We start from the raw sequence: 13,390 nt of genomic DNA on the forward strand, positions 1-13,390 counted from the left end.
AGGCTTGATGTCAGGAGGACTCTGTTAATAAGCTGGCTTTTGTTTCACTGCCTTCAACAGGTGTCAGACTGGTTAGATCAATTTAAAACTCTAAGAGAGGATATAAGAGAGGATGGTCATGGAGTATGTGCGTTTGTTTCCATCTATTTTGAAATTATGCATTTCCAAATAACAAAAAGGATGACCCACAATAGACCTGTTTTTGTCTCTTTTAGGGGGATGCACGGGGTCTTTAGGGGGAGATAGCAGGTCAACAGTAGATGTCACATAGAAGTGATGTACATCACCTGAAAGCTGGGACCTGAAGATTAATTTGAGATGCAGCTCAGCACTGTGTGTCAAGTTGTTCTAGTCATTAATCAGAAATAAACATGAATTAATTAATTAATCAAAAATAAATAGTAAAATGTATAAGGGTTTAGAACATTAGGATTGAAGTATATGATGGTCATCCCCATGCTCTATTATGTCTCATAAGTTGTTGCAGTAATTTTGGGGTTGATACCATTTGTTATACAGATTTGGTGCTAAATTTAACCATTTTTTACCACTGGAGAATTGATAGAAATGATCAATAATCCCTCCAAAATACCACATTAAGACACCAAGACCTTGAGGAACACCATAGAAAAAGCCATGCTGTGATTTAATATCAAAAATGTTTGACATTTGGAGATTTGTAATTCAAGACTGTTTAGGGACCCCAGTATGCAAAAATATTCAAACACATCATTTTAGAATAGGCAAAGATAACACATTTATACTGCGTGCAAAAAACTGCATGTGATTACCATAAAGTGGACATGTCTGTAAAGGGTAGACTCGTAGGTACCCATAGAACCCATTTTCAGTCACATATCTGGAGGTCAGAGGTCAAGGTGCCCCTTTGAAAATGGCCCTGTCAGTTTTTTCTTGCATACATTTAGCATTACTTAGCCTCCTTCCTGACAAGCTAGCATGACATGGTACCAGTGGATTCCTCAGGTTTTCTAGTTCCATATGGTACCTTCTCTCTGGCTTTAAAACTGAGCCAGCTAAGCTACAACCTGCTACAGCCTCTGAAAGACAGTAAAGTCGGTCGGGATTGTGGGTCTCAGAGGGTTAACCAAACTGACAGAATAAACAGTAGAAACTTGTGCCCTTAATGTAGTAATTCTTGAGTTGACTATGGATTTGATGACCACTATTGATGGTCATCATGAGGCTCTGCACCACACAGCAGCTATCTTTGGAAAGTTGCAAAACTCTGTAGTTCTAACTAGGACTCTCCAGCACCAGTTATCGAATCAAATGAATCATGTACTATGACTCACTCACAGTGCAACACTGACTGAATTGACTTGACCTAAATGGTTTTAATCAAACTGAAACAGTCATGTGGGTATGATAAAAAGTGGTGTCTGTACACAGAAGGACCGGATCTAATTTTAGGGCAACATAAGTCCCAGTTCCAAGAACAATGGAACTACAGGAACATAACATTTCAACAAGCATTATGGGTTCATTTTGGATCATTTCAACAACTATATGGCATTTGGTGGTGTTTTATTTCCCACTGAAACCACTCCTTTCTATGCACTCTCGCTAATTCATTCGTGCTCCCGCATTGTCCACACATACTCTTTCCCTTACGTACCTTCCTAGTCAGGAAGCAGACTAATCAACTCTGTTTCAATTTCAATACAATTACAAGTACTGTCTGTCCGTCCTCCTAATATTAGCACTGTACTAGTGGTTCCTTGGTCTGTGGAAAGGTTCCTGTTCCTCATTAGAACTCAACCACACCGGTTATCAAATCATGTGTCTTTAAGGTAGCATGACTCAGTGCAAAACTGTTCCCCTCTAACTGAACCGAGTTGACCTAAATGGTTAAAACTGAACACAAACAGGAGTCAATAAGAGTGCTTACTGTGATGCGTTGTCTGTAGGACCAGCTCTAATGTAAGAGCAACACAGGGTCACATGAACATGCAAACCCCTTCAGTTGTCAGAGAGTCAGGGAGGTGAGGACAGGCTGAGAGAAAACAGCGGGGACACATGGCATGTGTGGAACATTAGTGAGACAGGCAGACAGGGCTTACCCTCTAAGACAGTGAGCTTGGCGCTGGTGTTGATCTCTCCCGCACTGTTGGTGGCCGTGCACTCGTAGATGGCTTCGTCGCGGTGGGTCCTCAAAGGCTGGATACGCAGCACGGAGCCCGAGCCGTCATCAAACTCAATCACCTGGCCAGACGACAGCAGAGGAGGATTTAGGTAATTACCAGTGACATTTACTCCCAAAATCATGCCCGGTGTGCTCCTCTCTGTTGCAGACTCATACAACACAAAAAATAAATGAATAATTGGGCTGTCAATCAATTAAAATATTTAATCGCGATTAATTACATGATTGTGATTAATCTCGATTAATTGCACATTTCTTTATCTGTTCAAAATGTACCTTAAAGGGAGATTTGTCAAGTATTTAATACTCTTATCAACATGGGAGTGGACAAATATGCTGCTTTATGCAAATGTATGTATATATTTATTACTGGAAATCAATGAACAACACAAAACAATGACAGATATTGTCCAGAAACCCTCACAGGTACTGCATTTAGCATAAAACAATATGCTCAAATCATAACATGGCAAACTGCAGCCCAACAGGCAACAACAGCTGTCAGTGTGTCAGTGTGCTGACTTGACTATGACTTGCCCCAAACTGCATGTGATTATCATAAAGTGGGCATGTCTGTAAAGGGGAGACTCGTGGGTACCTATAGTACCCATTTACATTCACATATCTGGAGGTCAGAGGTCAAGGGACCCCTTTGGAAAATGGCCATGCCAGTTTTTCCTCGACATAATTTAGCGCAAGTTTGGAGCGTTATTTAACCTTCTTTGCTACAAGCTACTATGACATAGTTGGTACTATTCTACTATGACATACTACCAATATATTCCTTAGGTTTTTCTAGTTCCATATGATGCCAGTATCTTCAGTCTACCTTTAAAACCGAGCTCGCTACAACCTGATCGTGTTAAAACGATTTGCGTTAACGTGTTATTATCACGTTAACTTTGACAGCCCTGATTAATAAATAAATACAAATAAAAAGTTGCGATATAAAGGTGGAAATTAAAACTAAAAAACAAGAAATTTACTTAGAAAAAAAAACTACTGTTAAGTAGAGAAGCTCAAAATTGCAACAGGGGGTCGGGCAGTGTGCAGTCTGTCTGATTATCTGACTGCTCATGTTTCCTGCCATGTTGAACTTCTTTCTAGCGATGTAACTGCGTTTCCAGATATCAGCAATTTTGATGAGTACAATGTATAGTAATGATGATAAAAACCATAAAATGACCCAAGTTTTAATTGACCTGAATTATTATAACCCCAGGACCTGAGATGGTGAAAATAGAAGGATGGCCTTCATGTTGCTGGATTGATCTGAGTCTTGACCCTCAGAGCAGCTGAAGGAGGATGTATACAGTGATGAGCTTGAGTGGACAACAGGTATGTGAGGGGCTTTAGGAATGTTGGGGGGGTAAAGACTCAGAGGTCAGGGCAATGGGCCTTACACTTCCGCCCCACTGCGGTGTGTGTGACTGGCAGGAATCACATTCTTGCTCTAATGAAGGAGGTACAGAGCTGCACTCTCTTCCTGCCTCGGTAGGGGGTCAACCCGCCACACACACAGGGAAGCCATCAGTTAGAGGAACACTTAGTCCAAAGGAGAAACAAGTCCGTTATGTAGCCATCCTACAGGAGCCTCGACATGGAAAAAGACTATTTCATACTAACAAAGTTTAAACTTATGCATACTGATATTAAGAGGTCTACACTAAAACCAGGTCCAATCGATAGAAATAGAATAAGAGTAGAACGGACATTGGACTGTTTTCCATGGTCATTTGACTAGCACAGAAAACAGAGATTGTTGTTAGTTGTTATGGTGACAACACACGTCAGTGGGTCCGTAAAGTGTGGTCGCAGCTCGCCGGTAGCTTGTCCTTCTCTAGAGTGACGCGGAGTGAGGCAGAGGGAGCGTTAAGCTGCCTTCGCTCATCGCGAGGTCGGGCGCAGAGCCTTGCAGACGTAAAGCGCGGCGCAGGTATAACATGTTATTGAAAACTGCGTAAAAGAACAGCATTCACTGTTTCTAGGCAACAACAACAGTTGCAGCTGTTGCGATTTGAAAAAGGTCAGTGGAAACCAAGGTCAAAGTTGAAATATGGACATATTTACATGTAGTGTAAAGCGCATTGAGTGGTCGGAAGAATAGAAAAGCGCTATATAAATGTCCATTTATCATTGACCAGTCAAATAATTTGAACTCAATGCGCCACGCCAAGGCTAGCGCTTCCGCCTAGTCAAACAATGGCACAGCTAGCGCAGAGTGACTTTACCGCTGATCATGTGTGTGCAGCTGCCGCCGGCCACCAGCCCGCCGTTCAGCTAACTTTCTGTAAACAGTGTAGCATTAAAGCATAGTGGAATTAGCAAGCTAGCTGACTAGCCAGCTGTCCACTAGTAAACTAACTAGCTTGCTAATTTCACCATGCTTTAATGCTACACTAGTTACATAAAATGAACTGTCTAACAATCCTGCTATGTTGATTTGAAAGGGAATGTCCATTCTACTCCTATTCCATTTCTATTAGCAGTGCAGTGTGTGTAAATTACAGATTATTTGTTGGTGAATAAATGCTACAGCTCCTAAAATCCAATGTTAGTTCCTGTGTCTTGCTGCCTGCTGGTTAAAGTGAAGGGGGTTAGCTCAGGCTCACTGAAGGTGGGCTGACCAGATATTCTCATTTTATTGACAAGCTGCTCACCAGCATTGACCGGCAACCAGAAAACAGGAGGTCTATTTTTAGGGTTATAGCCCCGAAGGGGCATAACCCTATTGAGTTTGCGCCGGTTTGTTATTATTAGGGTTATAGCCCCGAAGGGGCATAACCCTTCTAAGTTTGCTCCGATTTGTTATTATTCTTATTATTATTAGGGTTATAGCCCCGAAGGGGCATAACCCTTCTAAGTTTGCTCCGATTTGTTATTATTAGGGTTATAGCCCCGAAGGGGCATAACCCTTCTAAGTTTGCTCCGATTTGTTATTATTCTTATTAGGATTATAGCCCCGAAGGGGCATAACCCTTCTAAGTTTGCTCTGATTTGTTATTATTCTTATTAGGGTTATAGCCCCGAAGGGGCATAACCCTTCTAAGTTTGCTCTGATTTGTTATTATTCTTATTATTATTAGGGTTATAGCCCCGAAGGGGCATAACCCTTCTAAGTTTGCTCCGATTTGTTATTATTCTTCTTATTATTCTTCTTATTATTCTTATTATTAGGGTTATAGCCCCGAAGGGGCATAACCCTTCTAAGTTTGCTCCGATTTGTTATTATTCTTATTCTTATTATTATTATTATTAGGGTTATAGCCCCGAAGGGGCATAACCCTTCTAAGTTTGCTCCGATTTGTTATTATTCTTATTAGGGTTATAGCCCCAAATCGGCGACTAGGGGGGCGCTTTGAGCGCGAAAGGCTATAACCCGCGAAATGCCGCTTGCGGCTTTATTTATTATTATTTGTTGTCTGCCGAATAGGCGCAAAATGCCGTGAGCTGGAATGAGCTAGAAACATGAAACTTGGCACACTAACTGGAAATGATGTGCAGCTGCTTCCCAAGAACTATGACCCCAATCGACCACATGGTGGCGCTGTAATTAACGCCCAAACATGCGATTTTGGCAAGGCCACGCCCCGCACACCGTAAGTCCGATTGACTTGAAACTTGACAGACATGTGCAGCTCCGTGTGATCTACAATAAAGCCTCTGGGACCACTAAAGTCCGCCTAACTAGATTTTCCGCCATATTGGATTTTTTGAAAAATACATTTTTGACATCTCCTCCTAAACCGTTGGTCCGATTTCTACCAAATTTTCAGTGGATCATCATTGGACTAATGTCATCTAACGTTGCATAAAGCGTGTTGATACCTCATTGCGTTATGAAGCTGTTGACCAACAAACTTTTCAATGGTCGGAGCTTAGCAGGAAATTGGCCATAATTCATTGACCATTAGTCAAGTCATCATAAATCTTGGTAGATATCTTCAGTACGTGTTTGGGAATAGGCGTACCAAAGCATTTTCCGCTTGACCCATAGGGGGCGCCAAAACTGTCAAAAACTTATAGCGCAAGATCCGGTGGACAGAATTTTATCAAATTTGGTGCATATACTCTGGGGGCAAGTATTAACACAGATCTGAAGTGTCGTATTGATCGGTGCATGTGGGCGTGGCCTATTTAGCATTTTATGCTAAATTATGCCTTTGCTCAATTTGCTGTGAGCTGGAACAAGCTAGAGACATGAAACTTGGTACCATAACTGTACATGATGTCATAATGCTTCACATAAAATATGAAAACAATTGGCCACATGGTGGCGCTATAAAATTGTTCAAGGCCAGCCCCCTCACACCATAAGTCCCGTCGATTAGAAATTTGACAGACATGTGCTGCTGAATGTGATCTACAAAAAAATCTCTTGGACCACGAAAGTCCACTGACTAGATTTTCCGCCATGTTGAATTCTTTGAAAAACACATTTTTGACATCTCCTCCTAAACCGTAGGTCTGATTGCTGGCATATTTTCTGCGAATCATTATTGGACCAGGCTCATCAAAAGTTGCATAAAGCTTGTTGATATGTCATTGTGTTGTGAAGTTATTGACCAATTCATTTTTAAGGGGCGGGCTCAGCACATCAATAGACCTAACTTCCCAAGCCTTTGGCCCATCGTCTCCAAACTTGCAGCATATGTTCACAAGAGTATCTGAAACTTCCGCTGAAAGTGTCATTCAAATCGGCGACTAGGGGGGCGCTTTGAGCGCGAAAGGCTATAACCCGCGAAATGCCGCTTGCGGCTTTAATGCTTTTTGTTTTTGTGTGAATTTTATTTATTGTTCGTTGTCTGCCGAAGAAGCGCAATTTGCCGTGAGCTGGAATGAGCGAGAAAAATGAAACTTGGCACAATAACTGCAAATGATGTGCATGTGCTTCTCAAGAACTATGACCCCAATCGGCCACATGGTGGCGCTGTAATTAACCCCCCAAACACGCGACATTGGAAAGGCCACGCCCCGCCCACCGTAAGTCCGATTGACTTGAAACTTGACAGACATGTGCAGCTTCGTGTGATCTACAATAAAGCCTCTGGGACCACTAAAGTCTGCCTGGCAATATTTTCCGCCATATTGGATTTTTTGAAAAACGCATTTTTGACATCTCCTCCTAAACCGTTGGTCCGATTGCTACCAAATTTTCTATAGATCATTATTGGACTAATGTCATCTAAAGTTGCATAAAGCGTGTTGATACCTCATTGCGTTATGAATCTGTTGATCAACAAACTTTTCAATTGGAGGGGCTTATCAGGAAATTGGCCATAATTCATTGACCATTAGTCAAATCATCATAAATCTTGGTAGATATCTTCAGTACGTGTTTGGGAATAGGCGTACCAAAGCATTTTCCGCTTGACCCATAGGGGGCGCCAAAACTCTCAAACACTTATATCGCAAGATCCGGTGGACAGAATTTTATCAAATTTGGTGCACATACTCTAGGCGCTAATGGCGCTTTGAGCGCGAAAGGCTATAACCCGCGAAATGCCGCTTGCGGCTTTATTTATTATTATTATTTGTTGTCTGCCGAATAGGCGCAAAATGCCGTGAGCTGGAATGAGCTAGAAACATGAAACTTGGCACACTAACTGGAAATGATGTGCAGCTGCTTCTCAAGAACTATGACCCCAATCGACCACATGGTGGCGCTGTAATTAACGCCCAAACATGCGATTTTGGCAAGGCCACGCCCCGCACACCGTAAGTCCGACAGACTTGAAACTTGACACACATGTGCAGCTCTGTGTGATCTACAATAAAGCCTCTGGGACCACTAAAGTCCGCCTAACTAGATTTTCCGCCATATTGGATTTTTTGAAAAACACATTTTTGACATCTCCTCCTAAACCGTTGGTCCGATTGCTACCAAATTTTCTGAGGATCATTATTGGACTAATGTCATCTAATGTTGCAAAACTCATTGATAGCTCATCGCGTTTTGAAGCTGTTGACCAACAAACTTTTCAATAGTCGGAGCTTAGCAGGAAATTGGCCATAATTCATTGACCATTAGTCCAATCATCATAAATCTTGGTAGATATCTCCAATACGTGTTTGGGAATAGGCGTACCAAAGCATTGTCCGCTTGACCCATAGGGGGCGCCAAAACTGTCAAAAACTTATATCACAAGATCCGGTGGACAGAATTTTATCAAATTTGGTGCACATACTCTGGGGGAAAGTATTAACCAAGATCTGAAGTGTGATATTGATCGGTGCATGTGGGCGTGGCCTATTCAGCATTTTATGCTAAATTATGCCTTTGCTCAATTTGCTGTGAGCTGGAACGAGCTAGAGACATGAAACTTGGTACCATAAATGTACATGATGTCATAATGCTTCACATAAAATATGAAAACAATTGGCCACATGGTGGCGCTATAAAAATGTTCACGGCCAGCCCCCTCACACCATAAGTCCCATCGATTAGAAATTTGACAGACATGTGCTGCTGAATGTGATCTACAAAAATGTCTCTTGGACCACGAAAGTCCACTGACTAGATTTTCCGCCATGTTGAATTCTTTAAAAAACACATTTTTGACATCTCCTCCTAAACCGTAGGTCTGATTGCTACCAAATTTTCTGCGAATCATTATTGGACCAGGCTCATCAAAAGTTGCATAAAGCTTGTTGATATGTCATTGTGTTGTGAAGTTATTGACCAATTCATTTTTAAGGGGCGGGCTCAGCACATCAATAGACCTAACTTCCCAAGCCTTTGGCCCATCGTCTCCAAACTTGCAGCATATGTTCACAAGAGTATCTGAAACTTCCGCTGAAAGTGTCATTCAAATCGGCGACTAGGGGGGCGCTTTGAGCGCGAAAGGCTATAACCCGCGAAATGCCGCTTGCGGCTTTAATTGTTGTTGCTTTTTGTGAGTTGATATAAATGTAACTGATTGTATCAAAGGGTTAAATGACTTTGTCTCCTATCCATCGCAGGCCACTAAATTGAAATGGTATGATGGCAGACTTTATGATATCGGCACATATAGTTGTCCAAAGAATCAATATAACATTGTATGGTGATGAAACTGGTGATTTACACCTTTAGCAATGGCCAAAATGCCAAACTCAAGGCTGAAAAACAGCAGTCCACAAACCAATGGATGACGTCTCAGCGACTACGTCCACTTCTTACAGTCTATGTATTAATTAGTCTCATTAATGTATTGACATATAGGGAACATTGCACTGATGTAACACAATACATTGTTTGTAGCGCCAAAGGCAAAGCAATTGAATTTGGACCCCGAATAAGAAATATATCTTTAAAAATGTGAGAAAATGTCAACATTCAACAGTGGTCAAGACCAAGATCAGTAAATATGGACCTTTGGGTATATCAAGGTTGTGTCCTGTATTCCAAAAGGATTATAGGTTGGTGTTTTTGAATGGACAAAGATGGTTTAAATTATTTGCAGAAGTCATCTTTATCTTTGACCACTGACTGACCTTGATTAAAGATTTTTTTTCTATTGTATTCATCAATCAAAAAGCCTGAGTCTACTGAATAAAAGTGAATAACAGGACAGTTAAAGAGTGGTGGAGAGCTGGACTGTCTGTCTGCATCGGGAAGGGCTGCGTCCCCCCACACACAGGGTAGCCATCAGTTTGAGTAATGCTGAGCAGACAGGTGGAAGATAATTCCTATTACTCACAACGACATGAACCAAGTGTCTCCGACTACGCAGGACTCATGTTGAGTCACTTCACTTGAAGTCATTTGGGTTGGCTGGCAGCTAATGAGCCTTCCTGCTGCTCCAGAGTCCTGCAGGAAGGCTCATATACAGTCCTATCAAACAAGCAGTTAATGTGTGCATTAATGCAGCTGCATGAATACAATGTCTAGACTCTGGCACAGTGCACAAAGATTCTGCACATTCAAATGTATGAGCTACTCAGCAGGAGACTCTGGGAGGTCTGGACCAATGCATATGTATTGTATAGAAGTCGTAGCAGGCAATCCATCAGATTCAATATTTTGTTCACTATTTTTTTTTTTTGTCAAACCACATATATACCACAATTCATACATGTTATTCCCATGGTCTAAAACAGTCCAAAAAATATAGAGTGCTAAAACTGAAACTTTTCATCTTGTCTATCACAGGGTATAAGGCAGGGGTCAACAACCTTTACTATCAAAAGAGCCATTTTAGGCAAAGAAGAAGTCATAATATTACGAGAATAAAGTCAGAACTTAACGAGAAAAAAAGCTGTAATATTGCGAGAATAAAGTCATAACTTTAAGAGAAAAAAAGTTGTAATATTACGAGAATATAGTCATAACTTTACGAGAAAAAAAGTCGTAACATTACGAGAATATAGTCATAACTTTACGAGAAAAAAAGTCGTAACATTACGAGAATAAAGTCATAACTTTACGAGAAAAAAAGCTGTAATATTACAAGAATATAGTCATAACTTTACGGGAAAAAAAGACGTAACATTACGAGAACATAGTCATAACTTTACGAGAAAAAAAGTCGTAACATTACGAGAATAAAGTCATAACTTTACGAGAAAAAAAGTCGTAACATTACGAGAATATAGTCATAACTTTACGAGAAAAAAAGTCGTAACATTACGAGAATAAAGTCATAACTTTACGAGAAAAAAAGTCGTAATATTACGAGAATATAGTCATAACTTTACGGGAAAAAAAGACGTAACATTACGAGAACATAGTCATAACTTTACGAGAAAAAAAGTCGTAACATTACGAGAATAAAGTCATAACTTTACGAGAAAAAAAGCTGTAATATTACGAGAATAAAGTCATAAGTCATAAAGTCTTTACGAGAAAAAAAGAAAATAACACGTGAAATTACTACTTTATAATATTATGACTTTATTTTCATAATATTACGACTTTTTTTCTCATAAACCTATGACTTTTTGGCTGGACCGCAGATGGCCAGCCCTACAAACGCAAAAGTCTGTCACTGAGTGACTCAGTGACTGAGTGACTGAGTGAGTGACTGAGTGACTGAGTGACTGACATCCTTACTAGATGCCCAAACCACCTCAGCTGGCTCCTTTCAATGCAAAGGAGTATCGGCTCTACTCCGAGATCCTCACGGATGACTGAGCTTCTCACCCTATCTCTAAGGGAGACTCCAGCCAACCTCCTGAGGAAACTCATTTCGGCCGCTTGTACCCACGATCTAGTTCTTTGGGTCCTGACCCAGCCCTCATGACCATAGGTGAGAGTAGGAACGAAGACTGATCGGTAGATCGAGAGCTTTGCCTTCCGGCTCAGCTCTCTTTTCATCACAACGGTGTGGGACATAAATTCACATAAAAAGACACAATGTCCACAATGCAAATTAATTTAGAGAACAGATAATAAAGACAGATCTCTCTCTCTCTCTCTCTCTCTCTCTCTCTCTCTTTCTCTCTCTCTCTCTCTCTCTCTCACACACACACACACACACACACAGATCAGCAACTTTAACTGCCTGATCATCATCATCATCCCTTGATTGGTCTGAAATGGTCATATAAAAAGATTACATTTACATACATCCCCATGAAGGAGAAATAGCGTATCACTATTAATCTCACCTAAGATAACCTCCTCCACTATCAACCTCCTGACTGAGGACAGGTTGTCATTTTCTTTTAAAGAATGATGAGATTTTCCTCTGCATCTTGACCTGGAGATATCAAATTGTGCTTGGGTCAGTAGAGATGGTCATTTTAAAGAAAACACAGTAATGATCCAAAAGGGCAACATCAGTCACCATAACCTCAGAGATATGTAGACCTTTGGAAATAATGAGATCTAAAATGTGTCCCTTGTTATGTGCTGAATCTGTTACAAGTGTTCCAAGATGTACAAGAGTTCTTTAGCACTGCCTTTGTGGGTTATCAATATGAATATTAAAACTACCAATCATAACAACACAGTCAAAATCAATACGCACAACAGACAGTAGTTTATTACAGTCAACATAAAGGTGTGCACTGTATTTTAGGGGCCTGTAAGTGGTTACTAACATTGCTCGACAGGAGGATCTCAACTGAAGCGCAACATATTCAAAAGAGTCAAACTTCGCATAAGACAGCTGTTTGCACTGGTAGACATTATCAAATAAAGCAAAGTGGCTACTCCAACTCCTTTCCTAAGTACTCTAGTTCACTGATTAACATGGAAGTATGGGGGAGCTGATTCGATAAGGGCTGCAGCACTTACATAAAATCAAGGTTTTTCTTGATAATAAAATCATTCATTAATAGTGACTTGCCAGCCAGAGACCTGGTATTTAATATCACACATGTGCCAGTGATTGTAAGTAGTCAGGGCGGTGGGCTAGACAGAGTGAGATACAGTGAGATATGTCTGCTGACAACATACGTGATACCAGTCGATTCTGGTGAAGATCATCTCGTATGAAGAATGCAAAGTGCTCCCACTTGAGCTCTACATTGAGCCTGAAGCCACTCATGTAGGCTGAGAAGTCTGCTAAAACACCTCGCCCCCTGACCCAGTGTTGCAATTGGGCCTGAAATGAAAATGTTCTTTCCATTAGCTTTAAAAGTAAAAAAAAACTTCAGTAAAATCCCTCTTCATCAGCTGGGATTGTTGCCGACCGGTGTCATTGGTGCCTACGTGGACAACGACCTTCTTAACAGAGGGGTGTTCTGTAAGCAGGCGAGGGATGACACCACTTTGACTTTTGCACCCGGGTAACAGATGGATACAGCCAGCTTTGACTTAACATCCCCTTACTACGGTATAGTACTATGGTATACCGATAATCAGCGTCGATAGAGGCGGTACCATAGTGCATGCCACATTCGGCGGCTGGGGATGGATGGCCGTAGCCTGTGACTGCTGCAGCAGGGGGGCAGTGTCCTTAGGGGGACTGCCCATTGTTCTGACAACCAATTGTTCCGAAAAGCCATTGCCACGAAAATACTAACTGTCAATGTGCAACGAACACAAGCACATGGCTAATTATTATGCAGAATGACATCATCGGACCTTCCCATCTCTTTGCCTTGAATGTCTTCTTTGGTTGGATTTGTTAGGTTTAGGCATGAGGAGTGAGATTAGTTAGGTTTAGAGTAAGAATATCAGGGTATGTCAGCCAGAGACAGAGTAGGCCGGTCATGCCATGGTAGGAAAAACAATATTGAGACCTTGAAGGTCCGATGACGTCATTTTGCATAATAATTAGCCATGTGCTTTTGTTT

At 41.2% G+C, this 13,390-nt stretch overlaps 1 protein-coding gene across 7 annotated transcripts in view; it reads right to left on the reverse strand.

The window, feature by feature from the left end:
* The window catches only part of ptprfa (protein tyrosine phosphatase receptor type Fa), a 454,009-nt gene that overhangs the window by 267,197 nt on the left and 173,422 nt on the right, over window positions 1-13,390 (reverse strand). For all 7 annotated transcript variants that reach the window (XM_037768968.1, XM_037768972.1, XM_037768971.1 and 4 more), the window contains exon 4: window positions 2,082-2,223. In XM_037768968.1, coding sequence (XP_037624896.1) covers window positions 2,082-2,223 — 142 coding nt within the window. The remainder of the gene's footprint in view (window positions 1-2,081; window positions 2,224-13,390) is intronic.

This window comes from Sebastes umbrosus, chromosome 5, assembly GCF_015220745.1.
Source record: "Sebastes umbrosus isolate fSebUmb1 chromosome 5, fSebUmb1.pri, whole genome shotgun sequence".
In the NCBI taxonomy this organism is placed as follows: Eukaryota; Metazoa; Chordata; class Actinopteri; order Perciformes; family Sebastidae; genus Sebastes; species Sebastes umbrosus.